The 27,249-nt window shown below is 44.6% G+C and overlaps 1 protein-coding gene across 1 annotated transcript in view; it reads right to left on the bottom strand.

Annotated features, from left to right (window-relative positions):
- Positions 1 to 17,424: 17,424 nt before the first annotated feature.
- The window catches only part of Casp7 (caspase 7), a 31,539-nt gene continuing 21,714 nt past the window's right edge, over positions 17,425 to 27,249 (bottom strand). Inside the window, exons 3-7 of the mRNA XM_026389170.2 lie at positions 26,340 to 26,476; positions 25,741 to 25,869; positions 23,239 to 23,414; positions 22,743 to 22,872; positions 17,425 to 19,011 (exon numbers count right to left, since the gene is read on the bottom strand). Of these exons, the coding sequence (XP_026244955.1) occupies positions 18,782 to 19,011; positions 22,743 to 22,872; positions 23,239 to 23,414; positions 25,741 to 25,869; positions 26,340 to 26,476 (802 nt within the window). The 3' untranslated portion in view covers positions 17,425 to 18,781. The remainder of the gene's footprint in view (positions 19,012 to 22,742; positions 22,873 to 23,238; positions 23,415 to 25,740; positions 25,870 to 26,339; positions 26,477 to 27,249) is intronic.

Raw genomic sequence — 27,249 nt, 5'->3', positions numbered from 1 at the left:
TAATCTGTTCTAATGCCATTCATTTCCCTGCAAATTCCATGATTTTGATATAAGGAGAGCAACTAAGAACAGAGCAGGGAGGAAGAGCATGAGGAAAAGACTAACATTATACAGGTGGGAGGGAAAGGGAGAGAGAAGGGAAACTGTATGGAAATGGAAGGAGACCCTCATTGTTACACATAATTACATATAAGAGTTTGTGAGGGGAAAGGGGAAAAAAAAACAAGGGAGAGAATTGAACAACAGCTGATGGGGTAGAGAGGGAAGATGGGAGGGAAGGGGAGGAGGGATAGTAGGGGATAGGAAAGGTAGCAGAATACAACAGTCACTAATATGGCATTAAGGAAAAATGTGGATGTGTAACCGATGTGATTCTGCAACTTATATTTGGGGTAAAAATGGGAGTTCATAACCCACTTGAATGTAATGTATGAAAGATGATATGTCATGAGTTATGTAATGTTTTGAACAACCAATAAAAAAAAAAGAAAGAGTAAACAACTTGCCTTAGAGCACACAATTAAAAAGAAGCTGAGCCAGCCTCCCAACTTGAAAGTCAATCTTCACCACTTTGTCCTTCCTATCCAAGGAAAAAGAATAAAATCTTTCCCTAATTCTGTCTGCATTTCTTGTTGCTGCCCCCAAACAAATCAACAAGCAGAAAAACCTTTCCATTCATCTCTTCAGTCTCACTCAGGAACAGCACTCCATATTCATTGCCTCAGCTGTTCATTATAGTGTCACTTGGGATTTGTGGACTATGATACCAAGAGGTCTTATTTCCCTCTGTACAGACCAAGAAGATTATGAAAAAAAAAAAAAAGCTCATAAAAGCAAGATGCCTCAATTGAAAAATTTCCAATTTTTGATTTTCAATTTTTCAACTGCTCCATGGTAATGAGCTTCCAAATCACAATAGTCTTGAGAATCCAAACCAGTAACATTATAGAGTACTTACTGGAAGCTGGTCCAGCTCTCAGGAAAGTGCCTTGTCCCTGGGTCTCCTAAGTCCACCTGTTCAATGTGAGCTCTGGTGCCAGGTTGGGGATTAAGTGTGAGCTCTGTTTGAAATGTGAACCAGCAGGAAGTTCTCAAACTATAACTGTTGGGAAGATTTTACTGCCTCAAATTCAAATGGAAGCTGGTGCCCTAGGGGAAGTCCTGGGCTTTCATTCTTCTTGTGGCTTGGCACAGAACTGCCCTTGGTGTTTCAGGTATCTAACACCAAAAAATAAAAGCAAACAAATAAAAAAAAAGTCCTGCGAGACTTTGGACCATAGTCACAATAACTCTTATTGAGGACCGTGCCAACCCAACCTTGACCTTCTGCAGTGACTACCACTGAAACAATTTCTTCGATTCCCACCCAACCATATCTTACCAACATCTTCCTGAGGAGGGTAGGAAGGATTCCTTTGTACTAGATGAGAAAACAGAAGCTTGGCTTCTCTGACACCCTCATACATGCCAATGGTTTCCAGGAAGAGCTAGCTGCTCCCTCATCCGTGATGGGGTATTTCATCCACAGGGTGGTGCAGGGCACAACCCCTGGCGTAGCCATCCAACAGTTTACAACAGTGAGTAGGTTGCTCGAATGGCCATCCTGAGACCTGCTGAGTGGTGTTTGGCCACCAAATGGCCTTAGTATGTTTATGTATTTGTTAGGAAAAAGGTGTTAATGAGTTTTATCCTGTTAAATCACCTTTCAATGAAAATACATTGTCTTTCATTTTAATCCTTCTCACCCTCATTAGAATAGTTGGGATCTAATCAGCTCTGCTCTGTATCCATTGCCTGGGTCTTACAAAGTTACTTAGATTCTCTGAGTCTATATATTTTTAAATTTTCAGTTGTCAATGGACCTTTATTTTATTTATTTGTATGCGGTGCTGAGAATAAAACCCAGGGCCTCACACATGTAAGGCAAGTGCTCTACCACTGAGCCACAACCCTAATCCCCCTCTGAGTCTATTTCCTCATCAACAGAATGAAATGGATAATTCTGACTTCATGGAATCTTTTAAAAACTAAAGATTTCACATATAAAAAGCACTTAGCACAGTGTTGGATCCATAGTTAGCATCTCACAGAGGTTATGTCTTTGTTTGTCTCTTTTGCACTCTGTGAAGAGAGCAGGTCTTATGGATTTCTTTATTTGTCTAATTTAATTGAACCTCAGGTATGCAGAAATGCTTGATTTATTGTTTACCTCCTGCACAGGACTGGTTTTGCTTGGTTTAGGAGAAACAATTTCTCATGATATTATTTCCTGAATGTTTCTTTGGGCAGCTTTTGGCCACTTTCAAAATAGTCTCATATCTTTACATCTGGTCTTTAACTAGATATTAGTAATTGTAGGTCTGAGTAGTTCTTAAAAAGCCTGTGCTGATGTCCACTTACTTGGGAACTACCAAGCTATGACAGCCCATCATTGTAGTACAGAGACCTAGACAAAAGAATATGATTTTAAGACTTGTGTTCCTTAGGAAAAGATGCTCATAAAAGGTTAGACAGATAAATAGAATTTCCACTTTTCCACATGTCCATCCATTATCCCACCCTGTGCCAGCCATTTTTTGAGGGGTCTTGTTTTCCAATAGTATCACAAAACTCTTTGGGGAAGAATTTCATATATTCTACAGGTGCCTAGGAAAGCTATTTGTACTGTAGATGCAACCTGTAAAATAAGAACTAGGAACAAACAAAAACTGGCTCAGACACTGAATATTAAACTTGTGAAATCTAAACACGTGGATGAAAGGCAAGCATTGTTTTCCTTTTTAGTTATCTCCATCCACCTGTGAAGAAGGCAGTGGTCAAATACCTGCTGCAAATCAGCAATTGCCTGCTCACTTGAAACAGCAGATGAGTTATTTCATGACTTGGCTAATTATGCTTCCCTATCATGGAATTACTCTTCAGTTTTCTGTTGCCTCTTAACAAAAACACAACTGAACAATTTCAATTTCTATTGCATGAAGATGCCTCCTATTTACTGGAACATTTTTACTCTACCTAGAATATTTTTTAATCCCCAAATTTTGCAGGATAAATATTATTCCTTAATTTCAAAAGGAAGAAACTGAAAGTTGAAGAGATGAAATCGTTTGAAAAAAAAAAAAAGTCATGCAGCTCATATGTGAGTGACAGAAATCAAACTCATCTGTTTAACTCCGAAGCTGGTATGTGTTCTTTTACACTTTCTGTAATATATGAGTCCTGGCTGGGACCAGTTGCCCTGGGCTCTCAGCCTGCTCTGCTACTGACCGATGGTGTAACCTGGCACAGGTGGCCAGGGAGGCACAGGGAGGAGATGACATCTCTGCTGGTCTCACGGGCTGGAGTCAATGAGGTTTCCATTTACCTCCCGCACCCCTCCACTTCTCAATTACCCTTGGTACTCATCTTGCTCTTGGATGGTGGACACATGACTGTAGTGTTGGCCCCAGTCAAAGGCTCTAAGGCAGAAGGCATCTTGAGATTTCTGTCCAGGATGCTGGTTGAAGGCTCTCTTCCTTGAGCAGTGCATTTTGTGGACAGGAGAGCATTTTGCTTTCATGGGGGAAGTTACCCTGATAACAAGGATGACACCCGGAAAGGGAAACACTGAAGAATCACAGACACAGAGCAGCAGTCCGGAGGGTTTGGCCAACTTGGCACCAAACTGCTTGAATTCCATTCTGCCTCTGGACTTTCCCACTATGAGTAATTGAAATTTCCTTGGCTGTTTAAGTATTTTTTTATTAAATTGTTCATCAGGGAGGCATTCATGTATTGTCACTTCTAACCTGTTGAACATGCAGCAAAGTGGACTTCAGAGAAAGGATACAAAAGGAAGGTGAGTCAAGATGGCCTAGTATCCGCTAGCATGGAGTCAGACTTCCAAGGGTTGTTGATGTGCTCTGTGATCTTGGAGAAGTCGCTTAACCTCTCCATGCTTTAGTTTCCTCATCTTTAAAATGGGGATGATGATGGTACCTATTTAATTGATTCACTATGAGGGTTGAATGAGCTGATATTTGGAAAGAGTTAGACGAGTTCTTGGCATGCGGTGACACTTTATAAGCAAGGCATTGTGTCTGTAATTTATAACCAAGCTCACCTCTAGAGAATGGGGATGGGCTCCCCTCAGAGTGTCAAAGTATTTTTACATGGTGACAAAGTCATTCTTTTGGGGATGCCCATCATTCTTTTGTTATCCTACATGTATAAATAAAGGTCCTAGGAGGATCAAAATAATCGGGGGGCGGGGGGGAATCTAGTAGTAAACGCCATGATGAAGACCAAGAATGGGACAGGAGTTCATGCTTCTGCTCTGCTTCAGCTCATGGGAGACTCAAGCCTGTCCCCTTGCTCCCTCTAGGGGAATCTGGTGGTGGTGACCAGGTGACCTTCAGGTACCTAAGGAGTTTGATAAACTCCAAGTCTCATAACACCACCTTAATTGAGTCTACAGTCTCGCCCACGTCCTGCATGGGCAGTAGAAATGGGGTTCCCCTTGGGGGAATGGGCTGGCTGAGAAATAAAAGCTAGGAAAACTAGAATGATGGAAAAAAAAAAAAACACAGAAATGGGCTGGACGGGTAAGCCCATCAGACGGATCAGGCTCCTAGACTGGCAAAATGGAGCCCATGCCAGCTTTATTTATATTGGGAAACATCAAAGGCCTTCCATAGAATGTTCTTCACCAAAATAGGTTAAAGGTGGGCTGACAGTTCCCAATGGGTTACGCCCATCTCCGGAGCTACCATGAGGGATCTTCCTAGAAGAGCTGAGATAAAGGCCATGTGCATTGGGCAATCTTGTCTCGGGAGAGCCATGGATAGTTCACAATGCCAAACCTCAGTCTCCCTGGCTGCCCTACCGAGAGAAGACCCTCAAGTAATTCACGGATGGCTTCCTGCACTTCAGTTTACCATTTACAAAGCATTTGCACAGGGTCTCCCTCTGTTCACACATAAGCCTTGTTAGGGGCACAGTGAAGACATTATTTTCCCTATTTTATATCCAGGAAGAAAAGCTAGATACCTTGGCTTGGATTTGGAATGTTCCCCAAAGTCTCATGTGTGGAAGGATTTGTTCCTAGTGCACCAATGTTGACAGGTGGGGCTTTTAGGAAATGAATGGATCATGAAGGCTCTAACCTCATTAGTGGATTAATCCACTTATGGATTAATTTGAAAGGACAACGGGAGGTGGCGGGAACTATAGCAGTGGGGCCTGGTTGGAGGAAGTAGGTCACTGGGGTGTGTTCTTGAGGACTATATCCTGTCCCTGGCCCCCTTCTCTCTTTTTTCTCTGTGCTTCCTGGCTGCCACGAACTGAGAAGCTCTCCTCCATCACACTTTGGTGCCCCTATGCTTCTGCCTTGGAGTCAGCTGACTATGAGCTGAAATCTCTGAAACTGTGAGTCAAAAAAACCCTTTTCCTCCTTTAAGTTGATTATGTCAGGTATGTTGGTCACGGTGACAAAAACAAACTAACATGTTGACTGCTACAAGGTTTGATGCTAAGTAAACTACCACCAGAGTAACAGCAGCTGCATCCCACTGGGAAGCTGGGCATTGGTATATAACACCTGCCTCCGAGTGAGGTCTATCCCGGGATGAGGGAACTCTGATGTTTATATACGACCTCCTGCCAACCATCAGGGATCATTAATTTATACGCCTGACTATCGTGTCGGACATGTCAAAGTGGGCTTTGGAGGTCAGAAGAACCCTCCAGACAGAGCCATGTGTATTCTGGCAGCTGAGAGGAGGCCAGTGACTGATGCAATTGGCAGAGGGGATATGGACAGTTACCTTGTCACTGTTACCTGCAAACAGGCCTCAAAATAGAGTTTTTGGCTGGGCATATGACTATTCTGAATTCAATCAGGATTTTGAGGGTAAGGAAATAGGAACATATTGTAGCCTAAATAATGCCCCACTCCCTAAAGAAGCCTACAGCCTAATCTTCAGTTCGTGGATGTTACCTGCCATGGCAAAAGGGAATTTTGCAGACATAAATTAAGGATCTTGAGATGGGAAGATGAACCTGGCTTATTAAGTGGACCTGATGTAATCACAAAGTCCTTAAGGAAGAGGTGGGAGGTCAGGGGAGAGAGAAGATGCTACCGTGATGTCTCTAAAGAGGGAGGAAGGGGCCAGGAATGGGGGCAGCTTCTAGAAACGGGAAAAGGCAAGGAAACAGACTCTTCTCTAGAGTCTATAGAAGGAGTCAGCCCTGCAGACACCTTGATCTTAAATTTATGACTTCCATAACGGGAAGAGAGTTCATTTGCAATGTTTTCAGGTGCTAAATTTGTTGTCGTGTGTTAGAAAGTAAATTTCTTCCAAAGAAAGTGAAGGTTACATGGTCCAATGGAAGAGCCTCTTCCATATATCTAGTGGGCATCTCAAACAATTTTTTTTTTTTAAAGAGAGAGTGAGAGAGGAGAGAGAGAGAGAGAGAGAGAGAGAGAGAGAATTTTTAATATTTATTTTTTAGTTCTTGGCGGACACAACATCTTTGTTGGTATGTGGTGCTGAGGATCGAACCCGGGCCGCACGCATGCCAGGTGAGCGCGCTACCGCTTGAGCCACATCCCCAGCCCTCAAATAACTTTCATAAGATCTTGATTTTCACAGTTTTACCTCTTCCCACCAAATCTATTGCCAATTGCAGGAAATAACCATTTCATCCACCTGCCTAGACCATCAACCCAGGACTCAGCCTGAATTTCTAGTCTTTTCTGACTGCAAATCTGGCAGGCTCTACCTTCAAAATAAGGTCCAAATTCTTGATGGCAGTGATGGTTTTACAGGTATAGATTTATCTTCACACTCATTGAGTGGTATATACTAAATCTGTGCAGCACTTTATATGTCAATCATACTTTTTAACAAAGTGGCCAGAAAAAAAAAAAAACAAAACAAAACTGCTAAGAGCCACAGCCAAGTAATATGATGCATGGCATTTTTGGTTGAAAGGTGAAGCCAGCTAGCCATTGAGATGATATGATTATGTTAAGATTTGCATTCATATGGATATTGGACTCCTGCTGTTCACCTCGGCCTGCTTCCGGACTCCTGGAGAGTTCCCATTGGTTGGGGAAGTGCAGTAGGAGGAAATTCCGGGGGAGGAACTTGCTCCGGGGTTCTGGGAGAACGCTGCGCTGCGTGTGTGGATCTGCTATCTTCCCAGGCGCGCATGGAGCATTGGCGGCAGTTTCAAAAAATAAAGTTTGTTCCTGCTTGAGTGGCTCGTGATTTTGTGCCCAGCCAGACTGCGGCACAAAACAAAAACAAGCCCAGATCTGACTCCCCTCCCCTTATTGAGCATAGAGGTCTCCTCCAACCCACCATCATCTCTCACCTGGGCTGCTACCACAGTAGCCTTCTACTTGGTTCTCCATTTTTCTTTTTCTCCTTAACACATTCTTCAGAGTGTCTTTTGCAAAGTGTGACAGGTCCATCCCTTCCCTGAGCAAATTTCCCAGTGGTTTTACATTTTGGCTGAATGAAATCCATGTGCTTTTATCATGGTTGAGGGTCTGTCATCATCTGGTCCTGCCCACCTTTCACCTTTGTTTCCGGCCGACTCTGCAGCACTGGTGTGCTTGATGTGCTCATGCAGGTCCTGCTGGGTACCTGCTTCAGGGCCTTTGCACTTGGCTGCTGCTCTTCCTAGAACTCTCTGCACATGTCCCCACAGCCTCCCTCATTCCACCCAGATTTCTGCTCAGAAGTTACTCTCCCCAGAGAGGCCTTTCTCGGCCATTCCAACAGCCCGTCTCCTTCCCACCTCATTGTTTGTGAGCCTCAAGTCCTACTTTATCACTACAGGAAATGCTATCAACTGCTTTCTTGACTAAAACATAAATTCTAGGAGGACTAGGACTACTTGGTAACCCGCCCTCTCCCCAAGGCCAGGGAGAGGCCTTGTCACTAACTCAATAAATATTTGTTGTTGAAAAGAAACATGTATAGTTTATATGGTTATTTCCTTTTAGGTATCATGGATAGTGAAGGACAAGAGGTGGCTTTCCGCAGAGCTGTGGTTTCCTGAGAACAAGGAGCTGTGCATTTTTACATCACCACCCACATCTATATCTTTATGCCTGAAAAAGAAATTGGTCGTCAGCTCCCACAAGCCCTGCCAATAGAAGAGAAATTGTGAACCAACTGTGATTTGCAAGCACAAATCTCCAACACAGACCTTTTCAATCACAAATGGATCTTTCTGCATTCTTAGATGAGAGGGACCATTGTTCCCCTTGTGATACCTGGCTATTAGATGCTGGCTGATTAATTACAGCAAATTCTTACCTGGTATTCTTAACCTAACCCACTATTTCTAGCTTACATCCAGATCTCTTAGTACTTTAGCTGTCCATGCTGTTTTGCCCTTGGTTACTAATGTTATCTTAAAATGTAAAAGTTGTAAGAAGTTGTTGTTGTTTTTTAAGTTGATTGAATATACCTTTTTTAAAAATAAATTCCTTCCTGGTATTTCTTTTTTTTCTTTTCTTTTCTTTCCTTATCCCCTTCTTTGAACCAGTCTTACCAAAGGGCATAGCTTTCCCCCAGGGCCCTCCTCTGGCTCCACAGTTTCTCAACTGTCCATCTCCCCCTGTTCCAGGCCCTGGGCCTCTGGTTGTTCAGCTTGGCTGCAAATGGAAATGAATGGAGGAGTTTTCCCACACTGATTCCTGGGTTCCAGCTTCACAGGCCCTGACTTGGGTGCACTGGGATGCTGCCTGGGTATTGGCACTGCAAAAGCTCTCTAAGGTGTCCGAGGTAGAGAACTGCCACATCTAGTCCCTCTGCTAGATCCTCCAAAGTCCTCTTTGAATTTTTCATACATCTCCTGGAACTCATGAGGATTTGAGTTCTGCTTGATGACTGAGTTTTGGTAACAACACCCACCAAAGGAGAGGTCTCCTCCTGTGATTTGAGAGTTCTGTGGCGATGTCAAAGTCTCTTCTACGTGTTATTTCTCTGACTCTTCCCAACATCTTTGTGAGGTGGGCCCTCAGGGCCAAGATGAAGCCAGAGTGCTGGAGTGATGATGGTCTGCACAGTTAGCACAACCTGGCTGCCAGATTTTTGTCCCACAAACAAACAAACCCAACCCAAATTATCCAACCAAAACAAGAGGTACAATTAAATTGAAATTTCAGAGAAACCATGAGTAATTTCTTGGTATGTTCCATGTCCTATTTGGGATATATTTATATTGATGCAATTGTTTTATCTGATATTCAAATTTAGTCAGTGTCAATTTAAGTAACAACAGAAAGAACTTCTCCAAAGATAATGGAATTATTTGGAAATGAACACTGCGATGGGAATATGCGTGCTACGATAGATAACACTCTGTGCTTATTTAGGGAGGCAAGGGTGTGATAATAAAAGCAAATGTGACTCCATTTTGTTTTATGACTTCATCCTGTAAAACAACCGTGCCAAGGAGAAGGGTCATGACTGCGGCAAGATGTTCTTTTCCTTTTGCTGTAGAAACCTTTAAGAACACGGAACTATCTAATGGGGCATTATTTCTGTAACTAGGGTAACGGGGGCTCTGTTTCTGTAGCTGGGCTAACTGTGATTGGTTAGGCTTCCCGCCGTGGACTGCACTCTCCCGCTTCTGTAACCTGGCTTGCTTGCATTGGCTGGACCCACAAACGTCCTTTTTGTGGTTTTCAGGCTTATAAGGAGTGACCGTGCAATTGTTCGGGGCCGATCAGGAGAACAGCTTTATGTTCTGGTCAGCCGCCACCGGTGTGCTTCAATAAAGGCTTGATTTTGATTATACGTGAGTGGTCTGGAAGTCAGTGTATGAAACCCCGGGACGAAGCTTTATCTATAACAAGGGGAGGCAAGAGTTTCTAAAATAGAGAGGGTTACATAAGTATTTTTTAAATAGTCATCCTTGACGACAAGCATCAGTAACCAGGATGGCATCAGTCCAAGGCTGCACTGGCAGTGGCTGGGCAGATCTCCTCACAGGAGTATTTTACTGCTGTTCCGTTGTAGTGGGCTTTGTGCAAAGTTGTGATTCTGGTGCGACAGTTCTTGTTATCAGACATGAGATGACATTATGCATGAAATTCCCTCCTTCAGACTTCCTGGCCTTATTTGTTTATGTTTTGTTCAGGGTTGGCACCAGTGACTCCATTACGATTTCTGACAACTCTCACACTGGCATCTTGTATTTTATCTGGGGACTCTGGTCCTCAGTGCCGGTTCCTCTTCTGGGAAGTTTCTGCCATTCTCTGACCTTCCTATAGTACCCAGGGGCTTTGCCTCTGCTCTGGGCTGCATCCTTCCTCTCCTTTGCGTGGGGAATCACTTTGCTCAGAGAGAGCCTCCTCTGCATTTTAGAATCCAATTGCAGGGGGCTGCGGTTGTGGCTCAGTGGTAGAGAGCGCTTGCCCTAAGCACGTATGAGGAACTGGGTTCGATCCTCGGCACCACATAAAAATAAATAAAATAAAGGTATACAAAATATAATAACATTATTTTTTTTAAAAAAAAGAATCCAATTGCATCTCCTTTCCCACTTTCCTAATCTCTTTCTGTGGCCTGATTTCTATGAGGTCAGGCTGGTTTAAAAACACAATCCCAGGTTTACTGAATATGTTCTGTGTGTAGGCATCGTGTTAAGTGCTTTGTGTTCATCATCTCATGCATTCCTCACAAGACCCTTGGAGGTAGGTACCATTTTTTGGAGGGGGTACCTGCAGTGGACTATCTCTATTTGAAGATGGAAAAGCAGAAGTTTAGATAGGTTAAGAGACTCCTTAAGCTTGTACAATGTGGAGGAGCCAAAGTTGAGATTTGAACCTGGTGCTGTCTGACACCAGAGTCTTTTTGTCTTAGCTAGTCCACTGGGGAGACAAGACAATAGTTCTAAGACCTTTGTGACTTTGCTAGTCAAGTTTTCAGCTTATTTAGTTTGACTTTCTGAAGCTCCTGGGATTTGGAACAACCACTGGATAAACTTTTTCTATTCCATGTGGGTGGCTTAGAGATTAAAAATATTGGCAATATAGCAATCCATAAGACATATCCATATTCATATTCTTGGAAACCTTATTTTTAACCCTAAAAAAAAAAAAAGAAGTGTCACTGAAAGGCTTTTGAAGAAAGACGTCAGCAACCACAGCCAGCCCAGTCAACTCTAAATCAACCCAGGGATGATGTTCTTTAAACACATTTGCTGCAGCTAAAGGGGCAAAGAGTTTTTGCTGATTGTGGTTACCAAGCCATGGAGATGTATCACAGAGGCTATTTCCTAAGTGTTCCATATCATTTTTAGAATAAGCTGCTGTTTGTGCTTTAGCCTTCTGTAAATATTTGTGCAATTAATGTATGCTGGCAAATATCTCAAGAGGAAAGCAGGCTTTATAATGCCAAGCAAAATTCTAATTAGCAACACAAAAGAAAAAGGATTGGTCTCTTTCATTTCAGTGCTTCTAAACTGTCAGCACTTAAAGCTGAAAGCTTTGGAAAAGATAATTTGCAAAAGCTGATTTTCCTAAGCTTTTAAGAGTTGGTCCTATACCCTAACGTTAAAAAACGTTCGCTTGAGAATTATCTGTTCCTTTCCCTACTGAACAATGTCAGTAATTTTAAAGGGAACATTTTGCATTGTGGGGATGAGTGACCTGCTAAGTGAACGGCTTAAGTGATCTACTTGAGAGGAAGCGAGGAGGTACACCTGCTGACACCAGCTGGAGAAGCCGGCGCACCTGGGTCCAACTGGGCCTTTCTTAACAAAATGTCCTGGGCTTGAAGATCCCATGCAGACTCCGGAAACTCCTGGGTAGGAGTGCTCCAGTTCTGAGCACACACTGAATCCTTTGCTATTTGATGTGGGGTTGCGATGGGTGTGCAGGTCTGCAAACAGCCAGTATGCTGCTGGCCCTTGGGTGTCCTTGCCAGCTGCTTAATTTAGGCTTTGCTGTCACTTGTGCAGATTTACAAGGGAGATGTTTGATATCTGTTTACTGTGTTGGGACCATCTTCATTGGAATCTCTGATTCCTGGTTTCTATCCCAGACCTTCTGGATTGCAATGGGGATGGGGGTGGGGTAGGAATCTGCCTCATAAACTGCTCCTCCAGGGATTCTCAGGCACCTAAAACTTGAGAATCATAAAGGAACTAACTTCTACCTGCCATAGCTTCCTCTCCACTGTCTTCCCCTCAGCCCAGTCAAGAGGTTGGAAGAATGAAAAATGATACTTCTTCTGGCAACCTGTCTCTGGGTCCCCAGGCAGGAGAGCATGTATTCCAGAGTCAGGTACGTGCCACTCTGTCTCAGCTGCTTTTACTGGAGTGATTGGTTCACCCCCTTTAGGGCGAGCATCCGTCTCCTGGGTATCTTTTCCAGTCCCATCTCTAACATGCCATTTGGCAAATACTAGGACTCAGTAAATATTCACTGTGATTCAATCTGGCTCCATCCCTGCATCTCTGGGAGACCTCGGTGTGAAAGCACATGCTAGACAGCATGATCAAGGAGTCCTGGAGGCGGAAAGGGCAAGTGGAGGGCCTAGGGGACCATCACCCGTTCTTGCCTCCCCAGGAGCTGTGACATCACCATATCACCGTCACCATCTTCATAGCATCAGCATCTTTGAGATCTGTCATTCACCTGTCACTCTGAGCTGGCGGTGCGGTGCGCTGAGCTCTTCACCTCTCATTTAACCTTCACGATACTAAGAAACTGAAGGAAGGGCTGCCTAAGGTGACATGGGGTATTAAGTGGTCAAATGGCACAGCCAGAATCAGAACTTGGGTCAAACACAGAGCCTCATTTTCAAACACGGAGGGTTAAAATCACCTCTGCTCTAAAGTTGGATGCTTTGCTGATTGAGATTATGTCTCAGAGAGTCCAGACCAAATCTATTGGGTCCTTGACATGTTTCCCAAATCCTTCCTGAATCCTGTGCTATTTGCTTGGGTTGGACCAGCAAAGCTCAAAAAGTGTTCAGCCTTGCGTATCTGCAGCCTGACGCTTCCAGATTCAAATCCCTTGACATAGTTTGGCTTTCAATGATTAAAACAAATTTGTTAGGAAAACAATAGTGCCATAAATATTTATAGTGACAGATAAACACAACGAATGCCAAAACCAACTCCTATTTGGCTGTTGGGTTTCCCAAGGTTGTTCGTGTACTTTGAGAGGGCTCTTCATGCATGAGCCTACAAGCTAATGGAGTTTCCACGTCCATGTCAGTCCTGCCGTGGTAGCTGCGGCGGCTTTCCAAATATGTCCTTGGTGTGTTTGTGCTAATGATTTATGAATCCAAAAGAATTACTAGCTGTCTGATCCAAAATGAAACCCGAAGTGATCGATGGCCTGAGGGCATCCTGGTAAGGAGAGGTAATAATTCTCCTAGTGGGCTCCAAGGGCAGGTGGGAGGGGACAAGTCCTGAGGCTCCAGGGCACAACAGCTCTGGCTGCCAATGAACACTCCCAAGTGCAGGCTCCCGTCTATTTATGAAGACATTTTAAAGTCTGCAATTCACATTCACAGCCACTTCGAGAACACATAAACAACCCTATTATATCACTCAGCAAAGGCTTATTTTAAAACGGAGATAGAGAAAGTGAAAAGCTTGCCATGTTCCTTAAGGGTATGTTATGGGTTGGACATATCCCCAGAGTTCATGGGGTGTTAACTTAATCCCCAGTTCACACGTTGATGGTATCTGGAGGTACAGCCTCAGGGAAGCAAATACTAGGGTTACATGAATCATGAGGGTTGAGCCCCATGGTGGCATTAGTGGCTAGCATGAGAGACCTGAGCTAGCACACTTGCTTAGACTCACCACATGTGCCCTCCACCATGATATGATGCAGCAAGAAGGCCCACATCAGATGGTAATCAGATGTTGGCACCATTTTCTTGGACTTCCAAGCCTCCATACTTTGAGTTAAATTACACTTCTTTTTTTTTTCTTCTAAATAAACTACCCAGTCCATGATTCATTCAGTTGTAGTAACAGAAAACAAACTGAAACAAGAGTTATCATGCAGTTTCACAAGAGAGTTTTGCTCTCTCCATTTTATGGAATATATAAGATGTGGTCCATGCTCCGAAAACGGAGTTTCTCAAAGTCCAATGAGCAAATGGATCATCTGAAGAACAGATTAAAGTGCAGATTCTTGTTCAGTAGGTCTGGGGCAACCTAGGGAGTATCTCTGGAAATCCCTGGGAAACTGCTATTTGTCCCTGGCCCATCACAGTCAGCTGTCCTTACCCATGGATTTGGAATTTGCACATTCAACCAACCAAGGATTGAAAATATTTGAAAAAAATTGCCATCTTGGGGCTGCAGATGTGGCTCAGTGATGGAGTGCTTGCCTAGAATGTGTGAGGCCCTGGTTCCATTCTCAGCACCACACGAAATTAAATAGATAAAATAAAGGTATTGTGTCCAGCTACAACTAAAATAATAACAATTTAAAAAAAATTGCAAGGCTGTGACATCACTATATCACCATCACCATCTTCATAGCATCAGCATCTTTGAGATCTATCATTCACCTGTCACTCTGAGCAGGCGGTGCCCTGAGCTCTTCACCTCTCATTTAACCTTCACGTTACTAAGAACGTATTGAACATGTAGACTTTTTTTCTTGTCATGATTTCTAAACAATATAAAACAACTATTTACATTCACATTTTTATTGTATTGGATATTATAAGTAATCTAGAGATGATTCATCCCAAAGGATATCAGTAGGTTATATGCAAATATGATGCCATTTTTTTTTTTTTTTTGGCGGGGGGTACTGGGTATTGAACTCAAGGGCACTGGCCCACTGAACCATATCCCCAGCCCTATTTTGTATTTTATTTAGAGACAGGGTCTCACTGAGTTGCTTAGTGCCTCACCATTGCTGAGGCTGGCTTTGAACTCATGATCCTCCTGTCTCAGCCTCCCGAGCCACTGGGATTATAGGTGTGTACCACTGCGCCTGGCATGTTGCCATTTTATATGAAGGTTGTGAACTCCCACAGGTCTTGGCATCCTTGCGGGGGGGAAGCGGTTCCTGGAACCAATTCCCTGCAGACACCAGGCACCACAGTAACACTGAAGAGCAGAAAAGAATTGCTATAAACTAGTGATTGCCACAGAGTCTTACCTAGACAGATGTTTCCTGAAAAAGGGCCTGAGAGATGGAAAGATGGAGGGAAGTCAAAAGCAACTCTTGGTGACCAGAGAAGCTGCTAATGCACCGTTAAGACTGGACAAAATAAAAGATTTGTCAATCAGCATCTGTGACTCTTCAGTGAAGTTAAGTTTCTTTCTCTCACAGAGGACTTAGTTGCTTCAGGGTTTTAAATGGTGTATACAATGGTCCCAGCACTTTCATTTTGAGATCTATTTTGAGCAATTCATAATCTTAATGGGCTTACGATGGTTTATGGAAATCTGCTCAGGAAAAAAAAAACTAGGGATAATGTATCAATAGCTAACACTTTAAGTAAGTTAGTGGTACCTGGAGGAAAAAAAAAAGAAATCGAAACCCAGATGGAGCTCCCTGTGCCCAAGGATGACACATGTCTTCTTCATGTGATGAGGGAGGGCACTGTCCCATATTCCTGCCAGGGGGATCTTCTCGGACTCTTCATAACAATGAGATCTGGGAAGGTACCCTCCTCTGGACTGAGTTCTGCCTAGGGCAGAGCTGGCTATGAAATGCTCAGAAACTGGACACAGGAAGGTGTGGCTGAGCAGGAGCCCAACCTGGATGAAGATTGCTGATGCTGAAGGGCTAAGGGTGTAGCTCAGTGTACAGTTCTTGCCTAGCACATGTCAGGCCCTGGGTTCCATCCCCAGTAGTGCCCAGAAAAAAAAAAATCATTGTTATATAATGTATGTGCATAAATATGTAACAACAAATCTCACTTGTGTATAATTATAGCACACCAATCAAATATGGAAAACATCAGAGATTATATATATATAATATGTGTACATGGTTGAAATAAGATTTCAATCTTGATGAACATGGCCGTAAGTACACAAGGATCTAAAGATGAAGATGTATCCATTTATTTATTTATTTTTGCCAGTACTGGGGATCAAAACTAGGGCCTCCAACGAGTTAGAGTTACACCCTCCAGTCCCTGAAGATGCTTTTTTTTTTTTTGGTACCAGGAATTGAACCCAAGGGCGCTTAACCACTGAGCTACATCCCCAGTCCTTTTTTTAGTTCTTATTTCAAAAGAGGATCTCGCTAACTTGTTTAGGGCCTCACTAAGTTACTGAGGCTGGCTTTGAACTTGTGATCCTCCTGCCTGAGCCTCCGGAGCTGCTGGGGTGTGCCACACTGGCATGTGCTACCACATCTGGCTTGAAGATGCTTTCTTAACCATGATTTATACTTCTAGTCTAATGGATATAAGGAATTGTACCCCCTTATCCAAAATACTTGGGACTAGAAGCCATTCAGATTTCAGAGATTTTCAGATTTTGGTATTTGCATCGGCTTTACTGGCTGATCATGCCTAATCCAAATTTCATAGAAATCTTGATGCTGAACTTGGGATATTCACTCTTTATTACCCATAACTGTTGGATAACTTAAAAAAAAATTAATTCTAACACCTGGGATCATTTCTTTCCCTTCCAATGAAGCTGACAAAGCAAATTAGAGTGCTCTGGTTTGTACTTTGAATTGCATTGTATTTAAGCACATCGATCATCGATTTCTAATAAGGGGCCTTTAAAAGACAGCCTACTTTCCAAAGAACAGCCTGTGAATTCTGGGCATGGTAGAATTGAGGCTTGTTGATTCTTGATTTATGCTCTCCACTTAAATTTTGAACATTTGGTATATTTTAGATGGCAGAAGACCAGGGACAAGTCCAATAAACTGTCCCTGAAACTAGTTTTCTTATTTGAAAGAAGATACTTTTACCCCATCTGATTTTCTTTTTCTGGCCAAATTAATGACGGCAGCTGGTCCCAAACAGCTTTACAAAGATGACTATACTGACTTTATTAGTGTTCCAGCTTCAAAATAAAATTCTATGTTATATTTGGTGTTGAGATCAAGTCAGGAGACTCAATTCTTTTCTCTTTTTTTGTATCAGGGATTGAACCCAGGGGCACTTGGCCACTGAGCCACATCCCCAGCCTCTTTCATATTTTTTGTTTTGAGACAGGATCTGGCTCAGCTGTTCGGGACCTTGCTAAGTGACTGAGGCTGGCTCTGAACTCGCCATCCTCTTGCCTCAGCCTCCTGAGCTTCTGGGATCACGAGGGTGTGATACTGTGCCCAGAAGGAGGCTCACTTCTTAATCTTGTCTTAACATTTTCCCACTGCCATTGATCACTTCAAAAGGAAAGCAAACCAAGCCAGTTAAGAATTAAGAAACCACATTTTAATCAATAAATATGAACATTTGTTAACCAGTTATTAGGTAGAGAGAATCAAGTAATGTATAAAGAGCTCAAAAGAGAATATCACCTTGAACACAAAGTGCTAAAAATATTTGCTATAAACTTCCTCACTTAGAGAATTAGAGATAACAAAAAAAAAAAAAAAAACCAACATTTACTCAGAATAAGGTCTGGAATAATCTAAAAAGTTCCAGGTGTATTTTCATACTAAAACAAATTATTTTGCACATAAAGCCGAAACAGATTATTTGGTACATATGTAGATGATCCGACAGCTCAGTGAATAAATGATTGAACGGGTGAACTGCTGAACACCAGGGACTATGATCACTTATGTTCACACTATGGACCAGGCCGACACTCGTTTCTCCTCCCGTATGATCCCTTGCTCTGCTCTGTGTCGGGGGAAGTCACCCTTCCCAGGTCAGCCACCAGCTGGCGTCCAGTTGAGGTGGAATGGTAAGGTGCTGGTGGAAGACAGAGAAGGGAGGCCAGGGCATTTTGGGGTACCCGACTCAGCTCTGTCCTTGTCTCCGTCTCAGGTGGTGGTTTTGTCCTTGCCATGACTCCATTTCCCAGAGTCCCTTGGTAGATCCAGCTCTCGGTAGGCAGTTCCATCATGGCGCCAGTTCCTGTGACTGATCTGGTTTCTGGACTCCGCAAACCACACATCCCCCATTATCCTCACCATCCCAAGTGTAGTAACAGCTTTTTGCTGTTGGTTTCTCTTCTGTCATTGATGTAGATGCATTTCCTGTATTAAATTCCCTTGGTTGAAACACCTAGAATGGCTTCTCTTTTCTGGACTGGATCCTAACTGACACATCCTAGAACCATTAATTATTTTCCTCTTCTCACTTACCTGGGAATGTCTGCATGAGAAGCTGCGTGAAGCCAATAAAAACCCACTCAAACCACACAATGCCCACTTTCTGCAATCCAGGCCAATGAGTCTCCCCTCAGCTTTTTTCCTGACAAAAACTGGAATTCTTTTTTGTGAACTGCAAACGTGACCCTGACTCTCTACCAATGTCACCATCAATTACAGTGGACACAGCCAAGAGGTCATTTTTGTTGCATGTACTAAGTACAACAACAAGGTAAGAGGAATACAAACAAAATCAATCTTAAGTGGAAATTACGAAGTCATTGAATGAAGAACATTGTAAAAAAAAAAAAAAAAAGTCTCTGAAAATTCAGAGAACATAAGACAGCACCAGAAAGTTTCTTCCCTGTTGAATCAATAAATTTTCCTGAAATTAAAAATCTCATAACATTTCTGGATATTTCAAGAGCTTCAAAATAATGACAATAATAACCTGACTCATCAATGAAGGATTCGTAGCTTCTCAGCTAGAAGAAATGGCTACTTGGGGAAGTAGAGTTCTTTGGTGAGCATGGAGACCACGCAGGGGATCTGCTTTTTCTCATTGAAGCGCGGGTCTTCAGACTGGGACTCAAAGTGCCTGGCTACCCTGTCGTTCACCCTGGTGAGGATCTGCATGATCTCCAGGTCTTTGCCGTGCTCATCCAGGATGGAGCAGAGGGCCTGCACAAACCAGGAGCCTTTGCCGGGGTTCCTCCATGAGTAATAGCCTTTGAGAGGAGAGAAATGAGAAGATCCAATCAGTTAACTGTGGTAGCTAGTGCACTCACCAATAAGCATGAGCTGTCAGTCTCTGGGATCTTCTTCATGCCTGGCTTTTTGGAAATGATTCCCTTCCAATTTGCACACAAGTCACTAATGAGAATCACGTTGCTGAGAACAAACACCTTAGATGGAGAAAATGTCATGAAGATGCTAAAGAATGCTTTGGGTGTTCTGTAATGGAAATCCAATAACAGACAATATTACTCAGGGTGAGTGTTGGTGGATGTTGCCAGAACACTCTCCTGCATCTGTTTTGATAGAGTTATCCACATAATACCTAGGAGGTACCTAAGTGAGAGTGAGACACATCTGCTTCTGGAGATTTCCATAAGAAAGGTGGAGGCCCAGGCTGTGACCCTGCAACTCCTCACCATACAACTGGGGTGAGTGCAACTTTCTAATTCAAGCCTAGAAGAGAGCTTTGCAAGGAATCTCAGAAAACTGTGAGAGTGTTCTTGCTTTTGGCGGGGATGAGGGGGGACATAAAACCAGAGCTGGATGCTGCTGAAGAAATGCAAAGGTAAGGGATGCTGAATACCTTAGGGGCGGAGGCAGGAAAGCCTGCTGCCCCGAGGGCTTGGCACTGTCAGGGCAAAGATGTGTTCCTCATGGACCCCACATGCCTATGGGAGGGTTGTCCTGGGTCTTGACCAACACCAGGATGAGAGAGGATACACCAGGGCCCTAGAGGATGTCTAGGGGTTGAGGAAGAAACCAGGAAGACTAATCAGGAATAGAGATGCAAATCCAAGGGCTGAGGAGGAGGAGCAGGGCCCAGGGAACCCCGGATGCAGAGCAGCACTGAGGGTTCCGATCGTCTGCCTGGCCAGGGCATGAGCGGTCAGATGACCGACCCTGGGACTCACGTCTTATCCCTAACCTTGCCTCCTTCCTTCCCAGACTCCCTCTTATATTTGACTCTGGAAGAATCTAAAAATAGATCTTTCAAATGGAAAGCTATTGAAAAAGCTGAAAGATCAAGGCCCCTTCAGCCATTTAGCCCTCCAGCAGGGCTGAGGAATTGGGAGAACTTTAAAGCCAAGTTGAGTTTGGAGTTTTAGTTATTATCTCCGACTGGACATTCTGGTTATAGTTTTGCAACTGTCTGTGACTTTTTAAAAGTTTCTACGGTATTGTCTCTTGTCTTAGCATAGCAGCAAATCTACGGACCTACTGCGATTTTCATCCAGAGACAAGCGAAGAGTCCACTCCCCCCAGGCCCCCCACTCCCCTAACTTCATTTAAAAAAGAGAGTGCAAGACCAATAAGGTTGGTTGTCTTTGGTTTCCATGATGAGCTGTGCTTCTTCCTCTTACTGCCACTGGGTCACACTAGGTGAATGATAACTAGGTCATCGTAATTTTTATAACAACCAGTTCCAGAATAACAGTCAATACATAGTAAGTTACTGTGTAAAGTGATTTAGAATTCTCTCCTGCAGTGCAAGGTACTGGTAACTACCTGCATGTGGCCTGAACTAGGGCTTTAGTAGGGCACATACATTATCTCATTCAATATGGTATCCTGATGAGGCTGGGCATAGACTACCATCTCCTTGGTTTTGTGACCTCTGACCTCTGGCCTACAGGGGCTCCTAGGTAACCATTCAAAAGTACGAATGTCATCTTGTGACTTGCACCCCAAATAGCTTCCGTGCTCCTCTTTATCAGAATTAAGTTCAGGCTGCTTAGCGTATCACACAGAGCCCATGACAACAGAGCCTCTTGCCATGCCCTGTCACATGCTGTGCTATGGAGTGAATTATGCCCTCCACCCCCAAATTCATATGTTGAAGTTCCAGCCTCCAATATCACTGTATTTGGAGACAGGACCTTTATAGAGATAGTTTGGAGTAAATGGCGTCACAAGAGTGAGTCCCTGATCCAACAGAATTAGGGTCCTTATAGGCGGAGACGCCAGAGACCTCACCCACTCCTGCTCTCTCTCTCCCGGCCATGTGAGGATACAGTAAGAAGACAGCCATCTACAAGAGCTCATTAGCAACCAAATCGTTTAGCAGCTTGATCTTGGGCTTCCCAGTCTCTAAAACTGTTGTTTAAGCCATCCAGTCCATGGCATTTTGTTATAGCAGCCTGAGTTAACTGATACATCTTGATACAATCTTAAGTTTAACTAAATGCATTCAGCTATTTGACCTGCTTGGCAAATCATCTTTCTCTTCCCCTTCTCTGAGTTTCCAGGACTCAGTTACAGAAGCTCCTTTTAAGGAACAACTCTCTCGCCTGCCTCCCTAGAAGAGTTCATCTTTCTTCCCTGAGTTCCCTGAGACTTTGCCCAGAGCACCTACAACTCCACCACCATGTCTGTTTACAGTAACATATGACTGCCCTTACGCTGCCTCCTTCCCAAGATCAGGAAGGCCAAATTACTTTCTATCTTAAATGATCCTTAAAACTTGTGAGTTATTGTTCACTTAAGATCCCATCGGTAGATCCTGCCAGAGCTGGTTTTTTCAAACACACCACTCTATTTACTATAACCAAAACCACTGCACCAACCACTTGACAAAACTGTCATTGCAGCTGGGAGAATTCTAACTCAGTGATGGTTTGCATCCAAAATAAAGGAAGGACTTTCACGGAACAGTCTCAGGAAAGCACGGTGCTTGGTAAATAATGAGGAGGCTTGCTCACAACTGGCATTTTCTGGTACCTGTGAGTGTGAAGGAATCCTGGCCCAGAAGTTGTGTATGAAATCTCTGCCTGACCTTGGGCACATCTCTCAAGGTCATTTTAATTTTTCCATCTGTAAAATCAGGACACCATAACACCTTTTCTAACTAACTACACTTTTATCATAAGGATGACACAACGTAAAAGACACAAAGTCCCACTGTAAATTATAAAGCACCGAAGAAATGTTTGTTTTTATAATGACTTCCTAATAATAATAGGAACAAGTGAGAGAATTCAGCTTTTCTGGACAGAAAAGTGAACAGACAGAATAACGGTCCCCAAAGATGTCCACATCCTTACCCTGGAACCTGTCACCATATTATCTTATGTGGGAAAAAGGTCTTTGCCAATGTGATTAAGGTTATAGAGCTGAGATGAGAGGGGACTCCGGGTGGCCCAGGTGCGCTAGTCTAATCGCTAGAGCCCTTTGCCGCTGTGGTCAGAAAGAGGGAGCCACGTGAGAACAGAGGAAGGGCCAGGGAGATGTGAGGTTTCTGGCTTTAAATGGAGGAAAGGCCACAGCCGAGGAACGCAGGCAGCTCCGACACGGTAGGAAAAGGCAAGGAAATGGGTTTCCCCGCTGAGCTTCCAGAAGGAAGGTGATTCTGACAACTCATTTGGGGATTCTGATTGCCAGAACAGCGAACAACGCATTTGTCATCAGCCACTGTGTTCATAGGACAGGTTGAGTATCCGTCATCCAAAATGCTTGGAAGTGTTTCAGATTTCAGTGTTTAGGTCTGGGAACATTTACATGGTCTTTGCTGATGGGGCATCCTGACAAGAAAAACGCAAAATCTGAAATGCTCCAAAATCCAAACCTTTGAGCACGTGGGTGGCCCAAAAAGCTTCAAGATTGAAATCATTTTGGATGAGGGATGTTCAAACTGCAATTAATTCACGCAGCAACGAGAAACAGGGAAAGGCCTCGAGGCTTTGGTCTGATGGTGGAAGGTGAGCAGAGGCAGCGGACTGGATACCTGGGACTGTGGAATAAGCGAAGAGGAAGTCGGCTTCCACGGGGATCTTATGTCTGGGACTAGCATCAGTGTCATTGATGGGCCCTGAGTCAGCCTGGATCCCGTCATCGAGCTCCGTCCCTCGACAAGCCTAAAAATGAAAGGAGAGATCACTTCGTGGTGTTGGGAACAGAAAGGCACGGGCCGTTCACTGCTGTGTCCAGATGCCAGGGACAGTGACATCAGGCCCATCCGAGGAGCTCAGTGGTCCTCGGATGAAGGAGTAAGTGAATGAATGACGATCCCAGTTAGGCAGCGAGACAAAGTGTTGCAAGTCTTAAAGAAACCTTCCTCCTTTGGGATCCAAGGCAAATTCATAAACCAGCCACTTAGAGCGGAAAAACCAGACCCAAATTTGCATGCCCCATAGAGACGGAGATTTGCAAAGACAGTGCCACCCCAGTCACCCTACAGTCTTTTCCCATTTGCAGTCGTATTGACTTTGAAAAGTGATTACCTGAATGAAGAAGAGTTTGGGTTTTTCTAAAAGGGTTTTGCATCGATCTCCCCTAAAATGGGCCGTCAATTCCTTTATCGGTGTCACGCCATCTTTACCGTAAATTAAATTTTCTTCTCCGTGGCTTAATAAGATGCAGGCGAAGCAGGCTGAGTTGGAATGGTCCTCCTCAGAAGCTGCAGGCAAGCAACGTGAACACTGAAAATTAAGACTGAAGCCCTGTGGACCTCTGATGTGGCACCCCCAGAGGGAAGCAGGCAGCTGCCCAGGACGGCTGGAGGGGAACCAGCGAGAGGTGGAGGGTGGTCAGGGATAGGGCTCCGCTCAAAGCACGGGACTGTCTGCGGTGACCCTTGAGTGGAGACCCGTGGAAGGAAGTTAGAGAACTCTGACATTCTCACTTGGTCTACACCCTGGGTGGAGTGGCTTCACGAAGAGTGACCCCAAGGACCCAGGAGCCAAGTAGCTGCCAGAAGGCAGCACACTGGGGAGCAGAAGGGCATGGCCCTGCCATTGGCCGGGTCTGGGACAATGGGCAGGTTACTTAACCATTGATGCCTTGGTTTCCTGGTTTGTAAGTAGAGGTGGCAGAACCTGTTTAATCAGTTAATATTTGTCAAGTGGGCCTCATGCAGGCATTTGGCTAGAGAAAATAAAACGTTATGTCAATGAAATAAGACAGTCATAAAAGGACAAATGCTGTGTAATTCTACTTTGACCAGGTACCAAGAGTCGTAAAGTGCACAGAGAGAAAGTCGAATGGCCGTGGCCAGAGGCTGCGGGGAAGGGGACATAGGGAGCTAGTGTTTAATAGATTTGATGCTTCAGTTACGGAAGATGAAGAGAATTCTGGAGGTGGACGGTGGTGATGTTTGCCAACAATGTGGACATGCTTAATGCCACTGCACTCCACACCTAAAGATGATTAAAACGGCAGCTTTTATCAAGATACAGATTTTTCTCTGTGATCAGTGAGGGGGCGAGGACTGACATTTAACATTTCATGAGCACCTCCTCTGTGCCAACACCTATCCAGGTACTTCACACAGACCGTCTTATTATTCTCACTGGGCCCCATGCAGAAGGTCTCATTTTTCTTCCTTCACAGATGAAACATGGTTGGCATCTCGCAGGGGTGCCACAGCACTGGCCACAGAGGGCACAAGCACCGGAGCCTGGGAGCCACGCTCCAATGGTGCTGCCAAGCCCTCTGCTTCATTGGTTCCAGAGAGCCGGCGTGGCCTCTGCTGTTCCCATCACTGAGTCACCTGTGCAAGGATCTGCCCGGTGACTTCTGTGTTAGTTTTGATAATAGAGGGACAAGGTGAAGGTGATGAATGCTGGAATTCTTAGCTGATTTTAAGATAAAATGAATCAGGACAGAGTTGGAAAGTGAGAGTTTCATCCTCCCTGGGACCCAGACCACACACAGTCAAGGAAAATCCCTGCTTTACTGTTTTGATAGGATGCAACGTGACCTGCTCTGGGCTGGGGCAGAATTCACCTTTCCCAAGAACAGAAACCAACACCTGCCCTCGTGCCTATGGAGGCTATTATACTTGACAAAGTTAATCCTCCAACCCCAGGAAACCAGCTGGGAGCCTGGTCCACGTTCCAGGAAAGTAAAGAGATGAGAAAGGTACAGTTGCCTGGCCCGGGGCACCCAGCTGTTGGCACTGGTGCCAGACCCACCGTGGAACTCCCGATTCCTAGGGTGTTCTATTCCAGACCTACTAGGGCAGAGGAGTTCAAATGATAAGATTCAAGTTTGAAGAAATTAGAAAAAAGCCTAATTAAAACTGATGCCTACTTAAAAAAAAAAAAAAGAGGGTAGAGTCGTCTTCTTTTCTAGAACACAGCTAAGAAAAGCAGCAATGAACTGTCTGCTCCCTCTGGGTCACTGTCAAATGAATCTGTACAACTTGATCTTCAAACAAGCCCTAAATTCCAGAGTAACCTAAGTGACATCCATGAGATGGTGTGGGATATAGAAAACACATGGGAAGACGGGCTGGAGTTTGGTTCCGTCCATAATTTCCTCTTCAGTATGTCTCTATCCCCACCCACTTTTATAAAATGAGCATGGTACTGCTGGGAGCCAACATCGCAGGGTTCGTGATAAAGATTTAGTGAAATGAAATCGTGGACGTGCTGCAGTTCTGCAGTATAGGGGGATTATTATTCTCCATCTGCCACAGGGAAAAGTTTCCATCTCAACTCCACTCTGCACAAGGGGCTGTAGATTTCTTGCCTCTCTAGGAATCAGTCCTATGAAGCTACACCCATTCTGTATGTTCACACCTGTTTCTCTTGTGAGAGCTTAATGAAGCTGCTTTTCCGGGGATACTCCAGTTTTCTGAAAGAAACCCGCCTCTGGCAGCACAGGCACAGAGTGGCCAGAGGAAGAATCATCCCCAGGCGGCAAACCCCCTGTGCCCCCGAGACCAGCCTGACACGGCGCCTCTCCACACAGAAGGAAGGTAGAGGAGGGTGAGCGCTCACCTCGTTTCAGCAGATCCTGCATCTTGGCACAAGAGCAGTCATTATAGACGGTCACGTCAAAACCCAGGCTCCGGAAGCACTTGAAGAGGGCCTCAGCATCTTTGTCAGTTCCGTTTCGGACACACATACCTGTGGGAAGCGAGCGGAGTCACCAATGGGCAGTGCTGGGTGCAGGGTACCCCGGAGCCAGGTGCCCAGGTGCCGGTGGCAGCTCCAAAGTACATCCTCTGAGTACATAAAACACCTTCCGAGGTCACGATTTCAATCGGCAAATGAAATGAGGAGCAAATGCACAGGAGAGGGGACGCGCCTGCCCTCTTCCTGTAGCTCTCAGCCCACTCCATGACAGACAGGCCCCTTGATTCCTAGCCTCAGTGGCCCTTGGTCAAAGTCCCTTATCAGCTAATGTACACGGTGGGACATGGGACTGCAAGTTCCTGGTTTCTGTGTATCCCCACCCCTCCAAGAAGGCCACCTTTGGAGGAGAGGTGACTGATAGGATGTGGGCACAGCATCACAGCATTTCTCTGTTGAATGTCTAACACAAACTGGAGAAAATGGAACGGCATGGGAGAGGGAACCCAGGCCACAGCACCCACCTGTCACTTTGTCGAAGTTCTTGTTGTTGATGATGATGCATTTGCCCACCTTCTCAAAATTCATGTTGTACTGGTACGTCGGCACGCGGTCCCGGGGGATCCTGACAGATCGAGTGGAACCATTTTTATTCTTCTTACTGGGAAAGACATAAAACCAGTTAAGGGCTGCGGAAGAGTCATGGCCCTTTGTGCCCAGGAAAGTCGCAGGGTGCAGACCTGGGGTGGACAGATGGCCCTGTTGAACTGTCATGTTTAAACAGGTTTCCTGGTAAATTCTGCTAGATGTCAGAGCAATGCAAATTAAAATCACAATGTGATCAGGACACACTCACCAGAATGGCTACCGTGTGAAAGAAACTGAGTGTTCAGCGTCTGGAATGATCACACACGGCTGGGGGAACCTCCTTTGTACTTCCACTGTGCAAAACTGGCAGATTCCACTAACACTGAGCTCACACACACCCGAGGACAGAGGGACTGCCTGGAGCGCAGACAGGTGTACCCAAGGGTTCCCAGCAATCGCCCCCAACAGGAAATAATCCGTACGTCCATTCACAGCAGGGTGACTCAACTGCTGACCACGCATGAGAAGGAACGGACCTTGACCACGTGGAGCCACGAGAACCAACCTCACAGATACAACGGTCGGTGAAGAGCCAAACAGAAAAGGCACCCGCAGCGCTTAGAAAACTAACCCCTGGGACTGGACGTCGCCAGATGGTTTTTCCCCCGCAGTCGGAGGCTTAGGGACCAGAAGGGACCCAGGGACTGTCTCTCAAGTGTGTGTCATGTTTTGTTCCCTGGTATAAGTGCTGGTTACATGCGTGTGTCAAGAGAAAATTCGCGTGTGTGCTTTTCCACGTGGGAATGTCATGATTTAATAACGCATATTTAAAAAGAAAAAAAGGAA

This window comes from Urocitellus parryii, chromosome 5 (genome assembly GCF_045843805.1).
Source record: "Urocitellus parryii isolate mUroPar1 chromosome 5, mUroPar1.hap1, whole genome shotgun sequence".
Taxonomy (NCBI): Eukaryota; Metazoa; Chordata; class Mammalia; order Rodentia; family Sciuridae; genus Urocitellus; species Urocitellus parryii.
The sequence above is the reverse complement of the archived record's forward strand: the minus strand, read 5'-3'. Positions and strand labels throughout refer to the sequence as shown.